This window comes from Lutra lutra, chromosome 14 (assembly GCF_902655055.1).
Source record: "Lutra lutra chromosome 14, mLutLut1.2, whole genome shotgun sequence".
In the NCBI taxonomy this organism is placed as follows: domain Eukaryota; kingdom Metazoa; phylum Chordata; class Mammalia; order Carnivora; family Mustelidae; genus Lutra; species Lutra lutra.
The window spans coordinates 55,171,892-55,194,511 of record NC_062291.1 but is presented as its reverse complement, the minus strand read 5'-3'; the positions used below and the strand labels follow the sequence as shown (position 1 = coordinate 55,194,511).

The following is a 22,620-nucleotide window of genomic DNA, read 5'->3' as shown; positions in this document are numbered from 1 at the left end:
GGTGGAGAGAATCAGATTGCTTATTTGGATTGTTTTTTCAGATAATCTGTAAAAGGGATATATGGAATAATGAGAATGTATGATATTAAAGGTAGAGTATCAGTATAGTTAATTCAAATTCAGCCTTTCAGTGGTGTCACTTTTTTTTTTTTTTTTTTTTTAGGATTATGCCAAGAATGTTCCTTTAAATTAAATTTTCATCACAGGTAATATTATCCTGTAAAATGCTGTTGTTAATGTTTAGTAGTCTTGGACATAGTCACTTACCTGCACTGAATGTCTAAATGTGGCCTTACGAGGTTGATGGTTTAATTTATTGATTGTATGGAATATCTGGCATTACTGTGTGATACACAAACACATATCCCAGGGAACTGGAAATTTGCTATGCCTTACTCTAGCCAGCCAGTTTTAAACATGAAGACCTGTGCACGGTGGTAGATAGATGCTAGAATTTTTAGTCTGGAGTCAACGTTCAGAAGCCATAATATTTTTAGAAACTGTATTGTAAAGCAGATCTTCATAAAGTGTTTCTTAATGTCTCATTAATTTTTTTTCTTTAAATTCTTTAAATTTAAATGCAGTTAATTAACATATAATATATCATTTGTTTCAGGGTACAGTTCTGTTATTCATCAGTCTTATAATAATGCCCCAGTGCTAATTACTGCTAATTATCCCCAGTGTCCATCACCCAGTTACCCCACGCCCCTCCTCTCTAGCAACCCTTAGTTTGTTTCCCAAGACTAAGAGTCTCTTGTGGTTTGTCTCCCTCTTGGCTTTCATCTTGTTTCATTTTTTCCTCTCTTAACCCTATGCTCCTCTGCCTTGTTTCTTAAATTCCACATATGAGTGAGATCATATGATAATTTTCTCTGATTGACTTATTCACTTAGCATAATATCCTCTAGTTCCATCCATGTCATTGCAAATGGCAAGATTTCATTTTATTGATGGCTGTGTAATATTCCATTTTATATATATATCATATCTTTATCCATTCATCTGTCAATGGACATCTGGGCTCTTCCCATAGTTTCACTATTGTGGACATTGCTGCTGTAAACATGGGGTACAGGTGGCCCTTCGGATCACTACATTTGTATCTTTGGGGTAAATACCCAGTAGTGCATTTGGTGGGTCATAGGGTAGCTCTATCTTCAACTTTTTGAGGAACCTCCATACTGTTTTCCAGAGTGGCTGCATCAGCTTGCATTCCCACCAACAGTGTAGGAGGGTTCCCCTTTCTCTGTATCCTCACCAACATCTGTTATTTAATGACTTGTTAATTTTAGCCATTCTGTCTGGTGTGAGGTGGTGTCTCATTGTGCTTTTGATTTGCATTTCCCTGATTCCAAGTGATGTTGAGCACTTTTTCATGTGTCTCTTGGCCATTTGGATGTCTTCTTTACAGAAATGTCTGTTCATGTCTTCTGTCCATGTCTTGATTGGATTATTTGTTCTTTGGGTGTTGAGTTTGAGAAGTTCTTTATGGATTTTGAATACTAGCCCTTTATCTGATAATGTCATTTGCAAGTATCTTTTCCCATTCTGTCCGGTGTTGTTTGGTTTTGTTGACTGTTTCCTTTGCTGTGCAAAAGCATTTTATCTTGATGAAGTCCCAATAGTTCATTTTTGTTTTTGTTTCCCTTGCCTTTGGAAGCGTGTCTAGTAAGAAGTTGCTGTGGCTGAGGTCAAAGAGGTTGCTGGCTGTGTTCTCATCAAGGATTTTGATGGATTCCTTTCTCACATTTAGGTCTTTCATATATTTTGAGTCTATTTTTGTGTATGGTGTAAGGAAATGGTCCAGTTTCATTCTTCTCCATGTGGTTCCTATTTTCCTAACACCATTTGTTGAAGAGACTGTCTTTTTTTTCCACTGGATATTCTTTCCTGCTTTTTTGAAGATTAGTTGGCCATAGATAGAATTGAGGGTCCATTTTTGGGCTTTCCATTCTGTACCATTGATCTATGTGTCTATTTTTGTGCCAGTACCATACTGTCCTGATGATCATAGCTTTTAATAGAGCTTGAAGTTTGGAGTTGTGATGCCACCAGATTTGGTTTTCTTTTTCAACATTCCTTTGGCTCTTTGGGGTCTTTTCTGGTTCCATATAAATTTTAGGATTATTTGTTCCAGTTCTATGAAAAAAGTTGGTGGTATTTTGATAGAGATTGCATTGAATGTGTAGATTGCTCTAGGTAGCATAGACATTTTCACAATATTTATTCTTCCAGTCCATGAGCATGGAACACTTTTCCATTTCTTTGTGCCTTCCTTAACTTCTTTCATGAGTACTTTATAGTTTTCTGAGTACAGATTCTTTGCCTCTTTGACTAGATTTATTCCTAAGTATCTCATGGGATTGGGTGCAATTATAAATGGGATTAACTCCTTAATTTCTCTTTCCTCTTTCTTGCTGTTGGTATATAGAAATTCAACTGATTTCTGTGCATTGATTTTATATCCTGCCACTTTACTGAATTCCTGTATGAGTTCTAGCAATTTTGGGGTGGAATCTTTTGGGTTTTCCATATAGACTATCACTTATATCTCATTTAAACCATGTTTTCTTTGGAGTTTGTCATTCTTACAAAGTATTATATACCTTTATTCTCATTTCAGATGTTAAAATCAGGCCCCTGTCAAGTGCTAGGATGTGTCTTTCATGTTGGATGGGGGAGGAATTTCAGTGTTCTGCAATATGCATTATATATAAATAAGATCATGGGCTTTGAAACAAGACCCTGTGTATTCCTCTCAGCTTCTCCACTCACTAGTTGTCTTCTTTGGGCAAGGTACTTAACCTCTGTGAGAGTCAATTTTATCACCTCTAAAATTGAGGATGTCGAGGTTATCATGGGGATTAATGAAAGTGCATGTAAAGTGCTTGATGTAGTGTCTGGCATATGGGAAGTTAAGCATAATGGGGTCTCTGGCATTGAAGATGTTCAGACAAAATCTGTGACCTGCCATTGTTGTGATGGTCTGGTTTCAAGGCCTGAATAACAGTTGAAAGTCTAACAGTGAGATTCTGCAACTTTATAAAATGTATATGTCAGTACATTAATTTTAAAATCAGCTATGTTATAAATGTGCTTTATCTAGTATTTTAGTTATTAAAAATAAATATTAAGTAATGAAAAATTTTTTAATTCTTAAAATTAGCAGAATTTTAAAGATTACTTGAATAGCCTAACTTTCATTTCCCATCTCCATCAGTGATCCTGAAAGGTACCAAAAAAATTTTTTTGACCTTGACTTTCGAGCTCTACTTGAAAATTGAATTGATTCTTATGAGAGGCAGAAAGTGGTTACTGCCTTAAATAGTCTTACAACATTTGTTATAAGTACCTTAAGTTAGAAGGTCTGATGAGGAAGTTTCTTGAAACTCAGGCTCTTTGTTTTCTCTTCATTCTCCTTCATGGTCCTAGTTTTAGCATTATCACCTTTTCCTATCTAGTATTTCCTTTCTTAACCAGTTAAAATCAATTGTTTGCCAACCATGGTACTGGCATATAAACCTGGCCTAAAAGAGATAAAGCTACAGCAGTAAAAGGACAAATGGTCTAAAGTAGACATTAAGACATAAGCCCCTCTATCTCCATTCCTTCACGCCTTTACTGTATTCTTTTATTCTTAACAGAAGAATTTTCTACTTAGTGGTGGTTTAGAGCTGTTACAGCATTTCTTCTTATTTTCAAAGTATGGTTTTTTTCAAAGTATAGGTAGCTATGAATTTAAATGGAGAGAAATGATGTTTGTTTTTGTAATTTTTAAAAAAGTGGCTAAATGACAGAAAATAAAAAGGAGGAAATGAGTAAAACTATGATTTATATTTACTAAGGTTTGTATGTGGAACTTATAAAAAATGATTTCTCTCAGTTTTAGGCTTCATTATCTTACAGAATTGTCTTTAATTAATATACTAACATAAGATATTTAAAGACTTATTTAAGGCTTCCTTATGTTAATTACATTGTAAAAATAAGTTACTTTAACTGATTTAACTTTTGCTCATTGGTTCTTATTTTTCATAAAGGTCAGTTGAAAAAGTTAACTTTAATTTTATATTGTTTAACATAAAGGCGAAAAGAAGTCAAGTCAAAAAAAAGAAAGGATAAAACCAAAAAAGATTGTGAAGAGTCATCACGTAAAAAATCCAGATTATCTTCTGCAGAAGAGAACTCTAAGAAAAAGGAAAAAGGTACGAGGGAATTAAAATACATCTATTCACATTTTTTATCATGCAGTGTAATCTGCTGTATGTGTCAAATGTAGAATTTAATTGGTGAGTACATTTAGCTTTCTATTTTATACTAGTTGAAAGGGAGATGCCTGGGTGGCTCAGTTGGTTAAGCATACAACTTTTGATTTTGGCTCAGGTCATGGTCTTGGGGTTGTGAAATTGAGCCCTAAGCCAGGCTCTGTGCTGGGCATGGAGCCTGCTTAAGATTTTCTCTCTCCATCTTCCTCTGCCCCCCACCTCCTGCTTGCTTTCTCTCTTTCTCTCTCTCTCTCTCTCTCTCAAATAAAAAAAATAAATAAGCCTTATAGGAGTTGAAACTGGTTGGGGAATTTATAAGATTTTTTTTTTTAAGAGAAGGGGGCAGGGGCAGAGGAAGGGAGAGAGAGAGAATCTTGAGCAGGCTCTGGAGCCCAGCACAGAGCCTGACTCTGGGCTTGATCTCAGGATCCCAGGATCCTGACCTGAGCCAAAATCAAGAGTTGGATGTTTAAAAGACTGAGTCACCCAGGTGCCCCCTGATTGGGGAATTTAGATATGAATTTATAGCAACTCAAGAGTTTTAAGAACAATATTGATTTTAATGCATTTTGGGCAGATGGTAATAATATTGCAAATAACACTCATTACCTTGAGCAAGTCCTTGAACTTCTTCAGTTTTACATCCCTCATATAAATAGGGGGATGTGAATATCTGGCTTCTGTACTGTTTGAGCTTATTGTGGAGAAGCAAATAAGAATGTGAAAAGCATTTTGAACACTGTTAAACAGTACATAATCTATAAGTCAGTGTAAACTTAGAACAGTGGGATTTAATTACCATGGCCTATGTGATTTTCTCACTAGCTTATGAGCTTCTTGAAATCATGGAGCTTGGTATATATATGTCCTCAGAACCCATCGTGGTCCTGTGCACATACACTTAGTAAATAATTGTTAAATTCAAATCCATCAGTCAGTTACTTACTTCTTCCTCAGTAGTGCTGAAACTCTAAGCTGTAATCTCTTCATGTGTGAAATGGTTAAGCTAATAGTTCCTAGCTCATAGGATTGTTCAGAAGGTGAAAGGAGATAATAGAAACAGTTTGCATGGTGCTTGGCGCATAGTTAGCTATTATGAAGGTTATTGCTAGTTTCTTTTTCAGTCCGTAATAGAGTCAAATTGGCTATAACTTCAAGTGAGTTGAATTTAATTTATGTCGATAATGATAGATTACATTAGAGTCAGCCACATGTTAACACAGTACTTGGACAGGAGAGGGCTCTCTTGCTCCAGCTGTGAAGATTATTAGCTAGGTTTCATTCTTTTTTTTTTTTTTTAAGATTTTATTTATTTATTTGTCAGAGAGAGAGAGAGCGAGAGTGAGCACAGGCAGATAGAGTGGCAGGCAGAGGCAGAGGGAGAAGCAGGCTCCCTGCTGAGCAAGGAGCCCGATGTGGGACTCGATCACAGGACCCTGAGATCATGACCTGAGCCGAAAGCAGCCACTTAACCAACTGAGCCACCCAGGTGTCCCGCTAGGTTTCATTCTTTTTTTTTTTTTTTTTTTTTTAAAGATTTTATTTATTTATTTGACAGAGATCACAAGTAGGCAGAGAAGCAGGCAGAGAGAGAGGGGGAGGCAGGCTCCCCGCTGAGCAGAGAGCCTGATGTGGGGCTCGATCCCAGGACCCTGGGATCATGACCTGAGCCAAAGGCAGAGGCTTTAACCCCCTGAGCCACCCAGGCGCCCCTAGGTTTCATTCTTAAATGTACTTTTTTCTGGTGAGTCATAATATATTCAAGCATATAGTAACAAGTTTTCAACTTGGTGAAACTGATAGATGGTGAGAGGAAAATATTATTCTTGTTTATAATGGTATTTGAGAAATGATATTTGAAGTAGAATACTTTATTGTATCTAAATCATTTCCCAACTCCAAAATAAATGTTAATTAATAAATGTGAAAATTCCATTTGAGTTTGAAAAATTTTTGTTTTAAAAATGTTTGATGTATCATACTTGAGAGTTTTGTTGTATTATTATTATATTATGTAATATGTATAAATCATAGTATGGTACCATATTAATCACTATATATTCCAAATTAAAGAATAATTCCTACCTTGGAAAGGCTTGTTTAGCACCTTCTAAGCAGACAGGTAGCTGGATATTCAAGATCTGGTATGGGGTTGGAACCCTCAGATTATGCATACATACGCATGTGATCTTCCTTAAAGATGTTTTTCCTGTGAACACTACAGTAGATGACGCCTCTGTCAAGCTAAGAACTAATCAGATATCTGGAAATTATCCTTGATGTCTTCTTATTTCTCATTATTTATGTTTACTTTGTCACCAAATCATGTCAGTTTTACCCTCAGAGTATATATTTCTCGAGTGCTCTCCACCCTCATTCAAACCACCATGTTTTCTCATGTTTCTTATGTTTTCTAGACTACTGCTCTGTTCTCCTTACTAGTTCTGCCACTGTCTTGTCATTGCACCTACCCTCCCCTTAATGCATTTTCAATAAAGCAGTGATTGCCTGTTGTTCTTAGGATATTACTGAAATCTGCACAAAGCCCAGGTGTTCTATACGATCCTTCATACAACACTTGTTTCTGACTGCGCTCCACTTCACTTTCATACTCCATGCTCACAGCCTTTCAGTTTCTAGAAAATGTCAAACTTCTTCCCATTTAGGTACTATGTAGATGCTACTTCCTCTCTTTCTAACCTCCTCCCCTCACTGCCAGTTCCCATCATAACTCATCCTCCAGGTCTAAGTTTAAATATTTCTGATCCTTTCTTGATTCCATCCCTAACCATGAATTTAAATTAGTAATTCAATTTAGTATTCCCAGCACCCCACTAGTACATATAAGGTATAAGCACTAAAGAATGAAGAAATGAAAGACTTTGAAGATTGTTTCAGGACTTCAGGGATGGAGACAAAGCAGAGTGGAATGGAGATAACTGTTTCTCATTTATTCTTTATTTAGAGTACCTTTAATAGCAGAGAGTACAGGATAAAGTTCTTTTTTTCAGCTTCTATGGCGTAAAGCATAAATGGTATAAAGCAGAAAATGATAACATTTTAGCAAACTTAGGAAAACTATGTGGAGCTCTGTAATATATTTGTATCTGGGATCATCTGGAACTAACTTGATTTTGATGTGATTCTTTATAGCCAGGCCACCTTAATTTGTCCCAAACTTGAATAATAATTATTAATAAATACTTAATTTTTATCTGCATTTGAACTGTTGACAGTACTTCTCAAAACAATCTACTTTCTTGATTTCCTTCCTGTTTCTCTGGCCTTTCCTCTGCCTCTTGGTTATAGGTCTTCCTCATTCTTACCCTTAAATGTTGGAATTGCCCAAGGCTCTTATTGAAATTCTCTATCTTCTCCCTATATGATCCCACCTACTCCTATGGTGTCAGTTTACAAACAAACAAAAAGTTAGTGGGTGGATGGATGAATGATTGGATAGCTAAATGGCCAAATGAATGGATAGAGAGAAAATGTAAGAAAGACCAATAGCTTGACTTTGAGGACCAGTCTCCTTTCGCAGATCTGAGCACAACAAGGTACTTTGGTAGAGCGTCTTGGCAGAAAGTTGAAGATCTTATCTCTCCCACCACTGCCACAGCATCCCCAAGCTCACTTCCTTGGGAAGACCTTTCCTGACACCCTTCACCCACTTTCTCCAGGCAAAGTTAGGTCCCTATTACATATTCCAGTAGCACTCTGCACTTCTCCTTTAGAGATACATATCAATCACCCTTGGAAAAGTTTGTTTATTTTCTATTAAGGAAGGGACTGTGTGATTTAATTAATTCTTTATCTCTAGTTTCTAAGCACCATGCTTTCTTCACATAGTAGGCATTCGATAGATGTTTAGATGAGTGAGTGAATCAGTGAAACAGTGGTTTCTCAATATTGAAAGGAACATCAGAGACCCATCCTAGGATCATGACTAAAAAGATATTCTGTGACTTTGTTTTTCAAAGTATAGTCTGCTGGCATTCTCATCACTTGGGAATATGTTAGAAATATACAATCTCAGACCCTTCCCCAATTGCACTTTAAGTCAGGATGATTCATACGCATCGTAAAGTTTGAGATGTACTGCTCTATATTAGGTACTTGTTCTGCTTTTGCTTCAACACCTCCAGGGAAGAGGAACTTACTACCATCCAAAATATTCTTTTACTTTTCAGTTAGTTGTAATTGCTAGCAGGTGTCTTAAACTAATTTAGCCCCAATCTACAATTTCTTCCCTTTAGCTCCAGTTATGTCCTTAGGCCTCCAAAGTAAGCCTAACCGGTTTTTTACCTGTAGACATTTGTAACGGGTATCCTGTTCCTCAGATGACAGGAAAGAATTTGTCACATCGAAGCTATATTTTTATTTGCTTTCTGATGAGTAGGAAATCGGAGGGAAGAAACAACAAGCCAGAAACAAAACAAAAGAGAAATTATAATCCAAAGCTGCAGTCCAGGCCTTGGCTACCTGTGGAGTCTTGACCCTGTGGTTCTGACACCCTCTTCACTGGGCCTGAAAGGGGCCATGTAGGTATCAGCTTTGGTTTATGAGACCTCCTATCCAAGGAGAGGAATTGTTACTCTCCATCTGTTAGCTGTAATTTTTTTTCAATTTATCAGTCTTGGAAATTATTTCCCTGGTAGTCTTATTACGGGAGACCCTGTAGAGTGATGATTTTTTAAAAAATTACGTTAGTAGATTTTTAGTACTTTTTTCTTTCTGTTTCTCTGGATAACTTGTAGAACTGAAACTTTGTTTTATGAAGTAATATTTTGTGTGAATTTTAATTACTAAAAATTGTCATCTGTATTTGAAAAAGTATTGTGAAAAATGAGTATTTATTTACAAACTGCTTTCTGATGTTGAACAGCTGTAGATAAAATATGGTTAGAGTTTTTTTTTAAGCAACCTGAGATTTTTTTTTCTTTTTTTTACAGGTGTTCATATTTTTTAAGCTTTATGCTATGTATTCTAGGCATAAAATAACCTCTGCCTTGAAGAACCTAACATTTTAATTAGAGAGATAAGTCTGAGGAACATGAAAGATTAGAAGACAGTGAGGTGTTTTTCTGTAAGACTATTAAGTAAACTAGACACTTAGGAAGTCTTAGGAAGAATTCTGGTTACAGCTAGAACTGTTAACACAATTGCAAAATGATTTTTAACAAAACAATGCTGTTTTCCTTTCAGGGCGTTCATCCTCAAAGAAATCAGAAAATTCTGTAAACAGTAAGTATCTAGTATTTCTTTTTTTTTTTTTTTTTTTAAGATTTTATTTATTTATTTGACAGAGAGAGATCACAAGTAGATGGAGAGGCAGGCAGAGAGAGAGAGGGAAGCAGGATCCCTGCTGAGCAGAGAACCCGATGCGGGACTTGATCCCAGGACCCTGAGATCATGACCTGAGCTGAAGGCAGCGGCTTAACCCACTGAGCCACCCAGGTGCCCTAGTATTTCTTTAATAAAAATGCATAGATTAAAGTTATTCACAGTTTGGGTTTCCCATCAATTGTGACTTGCTCTGATCTATCATTTTTTGATTTTGTACCATGTAGAAAAAATCATAGAAAAAAAAAGCAAAAGTGTACGATTTCTTCCCCAATTTTGAACATTTTAAACTTTCTTATTTTAAAATAGAAGAGCATAAAATTTTCTTCTTCAGTAAATACAATGGATACGCAGTTTAATTTCACTTTTTAGAATATGAAGGAAGAAAAGTAAAAGGATGAGGTTGGAATGGAAAAAGAATTGGGGAAGTGGATTAAGATTTAAGAAATGTTTCTTGTATATTGAGTAATCTCTGTTATTTTGACTGATCAAATGAAATATGTGGTTTATATATGGAAAGTAAGATGTTGGCAACTGGTTACTAGTGGTTAGTTTTTTAATAAGTACTGTGGTTTTCACCAGATTATATCAAGTCAGTTTAGATTTTATTGAATATTTGCCATAGATTTTATTATTTTTTTCCTGCAACATTCCAAAAAACATTCAAATGACTTATAGATACATAAAATAAGGTTTATAAAAGTAAAATCAGGATAATGGAAAAATAAGATAGAAGAGCAAAGTAAAGTTCGAAGTAAAATTAACACAGACAGACATTTACTAAAAAGTCCTGCGTAATTACAAAGGTAGATCACACATTTGTCACTCTTCTTATAAACAACCAAACCAAGGGAAACCGCCAGCAGAAATTTTAATTGTACCCATAAGATCACATGCAGGGTATTCATCTCTTTTCCAGGCGGAGTTCTGAGAGCAGACTCTCCTGTGTATTCATAAAAGGGACATCCACCTGTGATATAACAAACAGTAGCCTTGCATCTCAATAGTAACACAGTGTCAGATTTCTTAAAGACCTTGCAGTAGGGTTAGGGCTAACAATGAAGTGTGACTCAGTAGCCTGTCTAATTCATTTTATAACATCTGGACTTATTTTATGACATTTCTAGGCTTAGAAATTTGTAAACTTAAAAATTAATTTTTTTACCGATATAAAGTAATATATATTTACTCTGGCAAACCCAAGAAAAAAAAATTAGTAATTACTCCAAATCCCACCATTCAAAGAGAAACATTATTAGCATTTTATTTTACTTTTTTTTTTTAAAAGATTTTATTTATTTGACAGAGATCACAAGCAGGCAGAGAGGCAGGCAGAGAGAGAGGAAGGGAAGCAGGCTCCCTGCTGAGCAGAGAGCCTGATGCAGGGCTTGATCCCAGGACTCTGGGATCATGACCTGAGCCAAAGGCAGAGGCTTTAACACACTGAGCCACCCAGGCTCCCCAGTTAGCATTTTAATATAATTCTTAAGGAGAATTTTTAAGGGGTCAGTAATCAGAAATTTTGCACTATGAAAAAATAGAAAAAGAGAAGTTTTAAAATATTTTTGTTTAAAGATTTAATGGAGAGGGAGTTGTCAGTGGAGGCATTCCTCTAGTTTAGGAATACAACATATTCCTTATGAATTATTTTGCTCATACCAGTTTTATTTTCAGCATATTTGAAGTGTCCTAAGCACTGATACTTTGTTTCTTCCCTTGTGAATCCTAACTCATCTATAGCTTTTTTTCCTAAATTAGGTGAAGTGTAGTGACAGTTTCTAGGATATAGCTGGGCATGAGACCAATAGACTCGGGCTATCTGGGCTGAAGTAGTATATACATACTATCTTTCATTTGTACCTAGATAATGTTCAGTTACCCTTTTACCACCATTTAACATTGGATTACTAAAAACAAATCTATGAAGAAAAACCCAGTTTCTGTGAGGAAAAAGAATTTTAACTTGGATTTGTTGATTATCTACTCTATCAGCCAAAGTGGCAATGATTTACTTGTATTACCTCATTTAATCTTAATGATGGGCATATAATATCCCATTTCGCAGAATAGGAGAACCAAGACCAAGAGAATTTACATAAATTACCAAATTTCTATTAGTTGGTTAATAGCAGAGCTGGGATGAAACACAGATTTATAACTCCACAATGTCTGTGCCCCTTTACCTATATCATCAATAACTGTTCAGTGAGTCAAATGTAAGTACACTCTTCAAATCCCAGTTTTGGCAGATACATTGTATAAATCTACAGTAAATGATTTGATCTTTCTGTGTCTCAGCTCTATATGTAAAATAGGTATAAAGAGACTTAACTTTGTATTATTGTCAGAGCCAAATGAGACAATATATATGTAAAGCCAACACAAAGTAAGTTCTTGTTAACCTGTAGCTATTATTATTGTTATAGAAAGGGGGGAAAAACAGCCATTAATCAGATTCTGTGTTTTGTTCTCTAGAATTGGTCAGATCAAAAATTAAGTTTGTTTAAGTTTGACCTGTCCATTTGTTACCATAATTGGAGACTTGCCACTTCTTCAGTAAGCCCAAGTTATTTAGGCATCATATAATATCTAGAAAAACCAAGATGACATATCTGCTTTCATTATTCAAATGTATGGGGAAAATTATACACAGTTTGCATTTTAGAATTTGCATTATAAAAGGAACACTGAAAACTTAAAAGCAGATTAAGAATGGAATAACCAAGGCATTGACAGACGGAACTTGAAATTGTGTCATAGGAAGGAGGTTGAAGGAAATATAGATGTTTAGTTTGAAAAAAAGTGAAGGGATAAGAGGGAAGGGGTGAGGAGGTAGACATGGAAACTGTAGATGTTTGTAAGACTGCTTTTGTGTAGGAGACTTATTTTTGATGACTATTTGGCAGAATGAGAGTCTCTGGATAAAAATTGCCCAGAGACAGATTTTTGCCTCATTTTAAGGAAAAACTTGTCAATTAGAACTATCTGAAGAAAGGAACAGAGGACTGGGCTACTTCATGAAGTAGTGAAGTGTTAAGCATAGATTGGACAGCCACTTGTCAAGGGAGATGTTGCAGTATGAGATTCAATCATTGGATAAGGGCTAGATCAAAGACCTGCAAGACCCCACAGAGAGTCAGTGATGTACATTCTGATCCGTAGTTGCTAGTAACGGCTGTATAGTTTTGACACTGATACCAGAGCACGCATTTGTATTGCTTATTATTCTCAGTGTGTTTTCCTTAGCAGTGCCCCTCCCATCTCAGGCCCGTCGTGGCTGTTACCATAGGAGTGGTTTTAGTTACTGCTGTTCTCATGGAACTAGAATGGTATAGATTCAGAGTTGAACTTAAAGGTCATGTAGTCCAGTCTTCTAGATTTGATTCTCTAACAATATTTGGCTGCTTTTTAAGCATATGATCTTTGAAAGAAGGTTACTTTATAATATTCTAAACTGATTCGACCTTTTAGTAAAACTCACTTGTCTAGTATCAGAAAACTGGTATAGGAAAACTGGCATGTGGGAAGTACTCTTGAAAGGGAAGAGAGGGCAGGTGTTTGTAAGGTCTTTTAAAATTAGCTGCCCACTTTCAAAGATCTTGTAAGTTTTGTTCTTTGACATCATTAAGAGGGTAACACCATAACGTTAACTATTAGGCCTAATTAGTTTTTTCCGTGGTTTCTTGATCTCATGTTAGTGAGTTTTCATAAAAGTAAAAGTAGAACACTTTTATTTTCTCTTCTCACACATTCAGTTTGAGACACTGGCAGTTTCTCTGCTCGTCATTGAGTGGGAATCTGGTTCCCAAGGCTTTATAATTTTATCATCTTTTATTGTCTTTGTATGTAGATAGTTACAAATACAACCCCTGGGGCGCCTGGGTGGCTCACTCGGTTGTGTCAACTCTTGATTTCAGCTCAGGTCATGATCTCAGGGTTGTGAGATCAAGCCCAATGTCAGGCTCTGCACTGGGCATGGAGCCTGTTTAAGTTTCTCCCCCTTTCCCTCTGCCCCCCCCCCAAATATAACCCTTCTCTTTTTTTTTTTCCCCTGCCATTTTTGTTATAATTTGTGCCAGAATAGACACAGTTAGGACCAAAGTTCAGACATGCATATTGATTGAAGGTTCAAAGTCTAACAGGTAAAAGGCTAAAAAGCACTGTGGGCAATCAATGCTGTTTTATTTTTGTGTGTGTTTAACTAAGGGACATTCTGTATTGATAGGCTGAATTTGTTTCACTTCTTTTTGAGACTAACTTATTAGAGAGGAACTATTTGCTAATATAATTGCTTTATGGCATATACTTTCATTGCCTTATATTTTTCAGTATTTGATAATTTTTTTTTTTAAGATTTTATTTATTTATTTGACAGAGAGAGATCACAAGTAGATGGAGAGGCAGGCAGAGAGAGAGAGAGAGAGGGAAGCAGGCTCCCCGATGAGCAGAGAGCCCGATGCGGGACTCGATCCCAGGACCCCGAGATCATGACCTGAGCTGAAGGCAGCGGCTTAACCCACTGAGCCACCCAGGCGCCCAGTATTTGATAATTTTTAGTTCACTAATAATAGGGTGATTTTTGAAACATGTTGATTTTGTTATATTTTAAAAATAGAAATTTCTTTTATTGTTTTGACTGATTTTTAAAAGCAATATTTGATCATTGTTTAAATACAAAAAATTTGGAAATGTTTTACATAGAAAGTATCCCAGGCCACAGGTGATATAATTACTGTTGTTTTGTTTGTCCTTACAAACTTACAGTATATATACACATATGTAATCATAAATGAGATTATACCATGCATACTTTCTGTAATTTTAAAAATTTTGAAACAGCATGACATTTTTCCATGGTAATACTATAGATATGCTAAGGTTTTTTTTAATAGCTATATTATATTAATTTAACCAATCCTTGATCCCTAATTGGTAGGGATATAGGTTTTCTTTTATTGTTGTTGTTGTTGTTGTTATGTAATGAACATCTTTGTACATGTATCTCAGGTGCTTATTTATTCTAAGTAAATAATTAAATTCTTAAAAGCAGCATTGTTGGTCAAAGGTTATGTAAATTTTAAACTGATCTGTATTGCTAGATTTTCCTCAAGAATGAAGTTCACAGAATTTTTACTCCTAACAAGTATGAATATGTCTATTTCTTTATTGAAACCAGCTTCTTCTAATTAATCAGCATCAGATTTTTGAAAGCATCTAACAATATTTATTCATAATTTAACTAACTAGTTCCATGTACTAGTTCAGTTCTTGAATTCTTGATCCTAATGTAAATATACTCTACCTTAACCTACATGTCTTTTATATGCCAAAAGAAAGAAAAAACTAAATCAAAGGCAATTATATTGCAAGAGATCATTCCTTTATGAGTTAGTACTGGAATTACCACAGTGAAAGTGGAAGTGCCACTTTCAGTGGAAGTTCCACTGCAGTTCCCTCAGTGTAACTTAGGGAACTTTCCCATGAGACTTTCCTTGGTTTTTTTGCTGAGACTCTTTGGTATATCTCAGCTTATTTATTTATTTTTAAGAAGAATTTATTGGTCTGAAAGAGTGAATTACATTTTCAGAGCCATAAAAGTGAAACTAAACTGAAGTTAATTTAATTGCATTGGTGGGTAATTCAAAATATGTTTTAAATATAACACATTTTTAAAAATCTCTTTTAAATGAATAGGAAATTCTGATGAAGAAGAAGGTACTTCAGAATCTGAACTTTGGAAGGGCCCCCTACCAGAAACAGATGAAAAATCACAGTGAGTCCTGATATTACTAGATAATGCATACCTTTTGCATCAGTAAGGAAGCTACAACCACAGCCATTCTTGATAACAATTAATGAAAAAGCTCATCAAGAATGTCTGTTTAATGCCAAGGACTACCTAGCCTGGTAAGATCAGAGTTTATTCCTAGTCATTGTTTGTGGCCACAAACTGCTAACTCATCCAGCTTCCTCTCAGTGAGTAAATCCTACTTCAGCTTTCCTTGCCAAATGACTGTCCGGTCTTTACTTAGGATCCTTTAGAGAAGGGCTGTTCCCTAGTTCCACAGCAGCCTATTCTTGATATTCTGATTATCATAAATGTATACAGGGAGCCCCTTGAAGCTGTCTGTGTATGGGTAAAAGTTTACTTGCCAACAACCACCTTAGCCTCCCGAAGACAGGATAACTCAGTGTGTACATTGTTATCTGTCTTGAGTTGGAAGAGCCTTCTGGATGTGGGCCGGAATTTTATCACTCTTGTCATATACTGGGATGTTCAGCACTTGAACTTTATCTGTAACAAGGCGATAAAATAATACTGCAGAGTTTATTGTGAAGAGTTAATGAAATAAAAATTTATAAAGCACTTGGTACAATACCTACAAATATAAGTGCTCAATAAATTTTAGTCTCATTTTGTTAGTCTTTAGGCATATTGGCTCAAAATGGAAAGATACCTGTCGAATCAATCATAATTCACTAATTTAAGCTACTTATGAAACATCTTGCTAATTATATGTTCTCAGTGTAGTAGAATTCAGGTGTTTTAGAAAGAGGCCTTTTAAACAAGAGCACTTTTTTTCTGTGAACTTAACTTTTTTTTTGGTAGCCAAGTAAAGAATTCCTAAATGTATGGTCAATATAGATCAGATTATAAGAAAGCTATTACTGTAAATAAAATACTGCTATCCTAGTTAAACTATGGACTAAACTTCTAATGGTATAACTTCCCGTGAAGAGCTTTACAGCTGAAATTGACAGATTGGCTCACCTTTTAAGGCAGTAAAGATACTTGAGTAAATCCTAAGAAGACTCTCATCATCCAGAACTTTTTGTGACCTTATAAGTACTTGACAGTGATCAAGTACTGAGCACCTAAGCCTACACAGAGATTCAGTTAATTTCCTATATTTAAATTCTTCCTACAGTTTAAAAAATTTTACTGTATATTGCTGGCATGTGGGAGGAAAAGTATGGGGGATATCAAATTACAGATAATTCTTAAATCAACTTTATCTGGTTCTGTAGTAATATTTTAAAAATTTGAACATGGGTATAATGGCTTTATGTATTCACAGTTATTTAAAACCAAATAATGGAGTCCCATTGTGAATCCCTGATCTATAAGAACTTTTTCTGAAGAGACTGGTAGACTGGATTTTACTTTCCAGCTTGATTCCCTGTCCCAGAAGGGAGAAAGGCAAATGTGTGTGTGTGTGTGTGTGTGTGTGTATAATCATTTAATCCTCACAGCACCTCTGTGAGGAAATACAATGTTCTCCTTTGTACAAACATGGAGACTGAGCCCAGAGAAGTTAAGTAACCTGCTAATATAAGCTAATAAGTGACAGAGCTAGAACTTAAACATTGTCTGACTTGAAATCCTGTGGTATTTTCCTGTATCACTCTGGTTCCAAGTGCTAATATTTATTTAGTACTTGTTAGTTTTCATTTTATTTTACCATATTATAGTACAATTTAATATCTCCTTTCAGATTTTGATTCATTGTTTTACACATGATATTTACTGCTACAATTATATATTTACTATTCCCATAGCAATAAAGACCTACAGCCTAAGCAGATTTTCCCCATTCTTAGGAGTAAGACTTGTATTTTTCCTGAAAATAGTTTTCTTTTTCATTCATTTCTTGGTCAGACTATAATTTGAAATGAGAAAGAACAGAGAATTCTGTCAACCAAAAAAGTAAAGAGAAGTAGTAACATTTCATAACAGTTATGAAGCATGACTCTTCACAAATAAAGTAACATTTTACTTTAAAGTAAAATCTTAGGTAATAAATACTTTTAGGGTGTGGGGGCAACATACAAAACATTTCACATTTAATCAATCTGGGTATACTTATGATTATTCCAAAAGCTGAGGATTATTTGATGGCTGAATCATGAAATATATCAATGTATAGAAAAATCAGCAAATGAGTTAAAATATTTTATTTTCATTAATCACCTATAATGTGTCACCTAGTAATTTTTTTTTCTGTAATTGTTGATCTTAATCAATACATATACTTTTTCCTTTAAATAGAGAAGAAGAATTTGATGACTATTTCCAAGATTTATTTCTGTGAGATGGAAGAGAGAAGCCCACATTCCTTACTGTGAAAGTACACTTTGAAACTCTTCACAAAAATTTTATCTACAAGTTGCAGCTTGAGTGGTTTATCTTCAGAAATAAAAATCCAACTACTCTCAAGATGTCAGCTGCTTTGGAAGTTTTTCAGTTCTACTGGAGACATGTTTCCTCATCCCTTATATATCTTTTCAGATGCTTATTTACAGCCGCTCCATCTGTAGCTGCTAGAGGATAAAGCTAGTACACTGTATGGAGAGTTCATTGTTCCTGTATTTTATAGGGGTTTTTGTTGTTGTTTTTATTCATTCACATTTATCTTCCCTTGCCTGAATTAATTTAAATTATTAGAATTACTGGTGTCTCACAAAAATTATAAAATAGAGTAAATATGTCTTCACCTTCTTTCCTTTGATACACAGGTACCCCTCCTTTTAAGCACCTACTTTCCCATTACCACCTGTTTCTAGCTGCCTTTTTTTTTTCTTACTTTTCTCTTGCTTCCTTCTCACCTATACTACTTATGGGAGCTTGTTATTATCAGATTTGACTTCCGAGTGTGTGAGTAGTTTATTATAAAGTAAATTAATACTATGAGGCAGCCGGAACAGCAAATGAGGTCACAGAAGTCTACAACAGTAGATTAGGTTCACAAAAGTTGACTCTCCAACAGAGAGATTCTATAATAAGATAATTTAACTAATAATAGTATATGCTGGAGCTTATCTCAGATGTAGTCACACAGATATGGATATACTTATACGCCAGGATATAGTATAAAATGGAACTTCTTAATTTGCTGATCATCCCCCTTAGAGTCGATGAATGTGCTTTAGGAAATCTAAGCACTCCTAGAATCTGAGTGTAAACTTCTGTGATTATGTGTATTTATGGGGGGGAAAGGTCCATAATTTTCATCAAATTTTCAAATGTATTGATTTTTTAAAAAAAGGTTTTAACCCATTTTTGTAAAGTGCAAAGAGATGGATAGGAAGATGCATGATTTAGTGAAGAGAGGACCTGTAGAAAGCAATCACAGCATTTCAATTATTTTGTTAATTAAGTATTTTAAATGACATTTAAACATGGAATGATTGGCATTAAATTGCAGAATAAGTAGTTTAGTGTCTTATTTTTAAGTGGTTAGTATCTGATTTTCCTTTTATTCAATAGTTGTTATTCATTAATTCAAATATTTATCAGGCTTCTGTTATATGTGAGGCATTATGCTAGATGTTGCTACAAAGGAACTATCTAGGAAGTAATTACACAGTCATTTCTAAGCCATCAAAAACAGTAAATCAGTATTGGTTTGTTAATGTTGAACATTGTTTTTAAATCCCCTTATTAAAGAAATTGTATTTTTTTTTAATCTCACTACTTACAGTGAATAAAAAGGAATCTTGGTTTCTAAGGAGAAAGTGTTGAAATGTCCGAAAGCAAACTGATATTAGTATATATGTAGCTAAAACATGTTTATGATTAAAAAAAATTCATAGTTTAGTGATCATCAGAAAATAAAATTCCTTAGATGATAAGTAGGAAAACTAGACTCTCAAAATAAATTCATGTATTTGGTGTTATAAGTATGGTTTATAGACATTAGGTTCATTAGTAAATTTTAGATCATTATATAATAATCACAACACTTAATCCATTCATACATAATCAAAGTCATATATTTTGTTTTGTATTATTCTTGAAATTATATTTTTAAGGAGCGTTTGAAAAGGCCACAAGATGATGAGTTTAAAGATTAATTCTCCGACAGACCTCTCTCATATTTGGCTATAGTGCAGTCAGTAGTGTTCAGTGGACCACTGTTTGGGATATGAAGTTAATACCTTCTTCTACTTGCTCTTTAGCAAAGTTCCTATTTTTGCAGACCTTCAATGGCAGTACATCTCTGCTCCTCAACTTGCTTTCTAGTGAATGAGGAGGGGATGTTGTTTGAGCTGATAATTTGGGGTCCAAAATTACATAAAACTAAAGAAAGAGTTCCTTTTTTTTTTTTAAGATTTTATTTATGTATTAGAACATGAGCAGGGGGAGGGACAGAGGGAGAAACAGACTCCCCTCCAGGCAGGGCTAAGTTGGGGCTTTCTGAGATGATGACTTGAACTGAAGGCAGACACTTAACCGACTGAGCCAGCCAGGTGCCCCTAAAGGAAGAGTTTCTTAGGCAGTTTCTAAAATAATCCTAAAAGTAGAGTTTCAAAATTATTTTAAGTAATGAAAGTAAGGTGTACATGTTATCACTTACTCAAGGTGTGATGACTTATTTTCTATACAACACTCATGCAAGTGTATATAATAAATGAGTTTTTTTCCCCCCTAAAGATACTTTATTAACTTACAGGCACTCTTCATTTATACCTGTGTTATGACATTTATTCAAAATATCATTCATTTGTATTCACATAGCAATCCTATGATTCTAAATCTTATAATTTTTACTTGTAAACGTACAACAAATGGTGATTTTTTCCCCCCTTGGCCTTAACATTGAAAAATATTTTCTGTATAACAAAACATTGGAGGTTTATAGTCTATCAATTTGATTTATTAAAATTTAGATACCTTTTGGTAAGAAAAATCTGTGGCAGAATTTATGGCATAATTTTTATTTGGTCAATGATTTTAGATAAGTAAAGGAAGAAATCCTAAGTTTCTCTGATGTCTAAACATGCACCATGTAGTAGTAGTAGTTGATTGTCCTTAGTTTCTCTTGACAAAAGAGTATTTAGAATGCTTGGTAGATGGTTTTAGTAATCTTTTTTTTTTTTTTTTAATAACCTCTGTTGTAGTGCCACTAAACTGCTTTTGATAGTAAAATTCTTGCATAATCAAATCACATGCTTCTTAATAATGCATAACATTTATTAGCTGATTTAATTTACATTAGGATTACCCCGGGAATATCTTATAAGCTGATTATTCTTTCAATGAGAAGAATAGAGTATTGGGGTGCCTAGGTTGCTCAGTGGGTTAAAGCCTCTGCCTTTAGCTCAGGTCATGATCCCAGGGTCCTGGGATCGAGCCCCGCATGGGGCTCTCTGCTCTGTGGAGAGCCTGCTTCCTCTTCTCTCTGCCTGCCTCCCTGCTTGCTTGGGATCTCTCTCTCTGTCAAATAAATAAATAAAATCTTAAAAAAAAAAAAGAATAGAATATTAAAAAATATTCTTAGTTATACATAAAATAATTGCTTTCAGACTTGGGGAGAGGGACGGGCATAGGGCAAAGACATAAACTGCCAAAAGCAGTGTGGTCTTTACCCTTCCATTATCAAGGTTAAAAAGTAGAGGAAAGATGATAAGCATTTCAGATGGAATAACATTTGACATCCTATTACTTGTTTTGTGTATAGTACTTACAGATGTTATAAATTCTAAATTGTATTTGCTCTTAAGATGCATAGATGAGAGATTTTTAGTTTAGGAAGGAATCTGAGATATGAATCACAATTGTTAGGCGCTGAATTGTGTCTCCCCGCCCCCCAAATTCATGTTGAAATTCAACCCCCCAGGACCTCAGAATATGACTATAATTGGAGGTAGGGTATTTAAAGAGTTAATTAGAGTAAAATGAGATCATAGGAATGGGCCCTAATCCAATATGATTGTGTCCTTATAAGAAGAGGAGATTAGGACACAGACGCACAAAAGGAAAGACTATGTGAGGGCAGAAGGAGAGAAGATGATTATCTACAAGCCAGGGGGAGAAGCCTCATAAGAAACCAATCCTGACAACACCTTGATCTTGGACTCCTAGCCTCCAGAACGTAAGAAAATAAATTTCTGTGGTTTATGCCACACAGGCTGGTATTTTATTACGGTAGTCCTAGCAAATGAATACTATTAATAAGAACCTTTAAAAAAAGAATTGGTGACTGGTTTCAGGATTATATGTTTTTAATTTAAAACAAATTGGCACCAAGAATGCGCTTATTTTCATCTTCTGTTTTGCACTTTTGTTGAACTTTAATTTACCCTCAGGGTTTTCAGGCTATCAATATATTTCCTTTTGGTGGCCGCAAGGGTAGTGTATCTGAAGATCCTGATACTCTGTTAGTTGATGGTGTGCTGAATGAAGTTTGTTTCTTCTGTTTTTCTTCAAAAGTAGAAACGATATTTGAAATTTTGACCAGTCGGATTATATTATAACATGAGGCATGTTTTCGACTTTTTGTCATCACCGCCACCTCCTCCATCTTCTGTGGCTAGTAAAAATGAGAAAAAGCGGTAGCATTGGGAATCCATGGTCACGCAGTGTTTATTCTAAAACTCTGATGATGTTAGTATCAACTTCATAGCTAGTTAATAGTTGTTAACTTAGAACAAGTACTAAGGGTTTGACCATTTAAAAAAACTTGAATTCATGTTCAGAGTTGACCCATCTGAAAAACAGAATCTTATAAATGATTAACCAATTAACATCTGTTTCTCAAGCAAACTACTGAACTACACAATCTGGGAATCTGAGTTGTTGCTTTGTGCCAGGCACAAAGTTTGTTGCCTGAAGATACAAAATAATGTTTTTAGTTCACAGAGACTTGCCAGGGTAGCAGGAAGAAAGTTCAGAAGTAATTTTTTATGCAAATAAAGATAGAAGATTTATATCCGATACACTGAATACGAACAGAAAATGTCAGGAGCCACTTAAAGAATCTGATAGCCTGTTCATCATAAAATTGAGATAGGGATTAAATTTAATTGTACTAAGAAATACCTTTGCTTTCCACTTGCATAGTAGAATTTACCCCTTTTGTTATCTTTTTGAAGTGAAAATCAGGTTCTTGCTTTCCCATCTAAATCCCTTTAAAGACTTCCCTTTGCTCCTCTAGAGGATAAATCCTCAAGCAAGGCCTTTAAGGCAGCATTATCCTGCCCAACTGCCTTACCAGCTCTACCTGGT

The 22,620-nt window shown here is 35.1% G+C and overlaps 2 protein-coding genes across 6 annotated transcripts in view; one reads left to right on the top strand and one right to left on the bottom strand.

The window, feature by feature from the left end:
* The window catches only part of LOC125084838 (protein FRA10AC1), a 37,630-nt gene extending 16,960 nt beyond the window's left edge, over positions 1-20,670 (top strand). For all 5 annotated transcript variants that reach the window (XM_047702722.1, XM_047702723.1, XM_047702720.1 and 2 more), the window contains 5 exons: positions 164-206; positions 4,090-4,208; positions 9,474-9,512; positions 15,306-15,384; positions 17,662-20,670. In XM_047702722.1, coding sequence (XP_047558678.1) covers positions 164-206; positions 4,090-4,208; positions 9,474-9,512; positions 15,306-15,384; positions 17,662-17,704 — 323 coding nt within the window. In that variant the 3' untranslated portion in view covers positions 17,705-20,670. The remainder of the gene's footprint in view (positions 1-163; positions 207-4,089; positions 4,209-9,473; positions 9,513-15,305; positions 15,385-17,661) is intronic.
* Positions 20,671-21,625: 955 nt separating this feature from the next.
* Positions 21,626-22,620, bottom strand: part of PDE6C (phosphodiesterase 6C) — a 48,069-nt gene continuing 47,074 nt past the window's right edge. Inside the window, exon 22 of the mRNA XM_047703304.1 lies at positions 21,626-21,925. Within this exon, the coding sequence (XP_047559260.1) occupies positions 21,864-21,925 (62 nt within the window). The 3' untranslated portion in view covers positions 21,626-21,863. The remainder of the gene's footprint in view (positions 21,926-22,620) is intronic.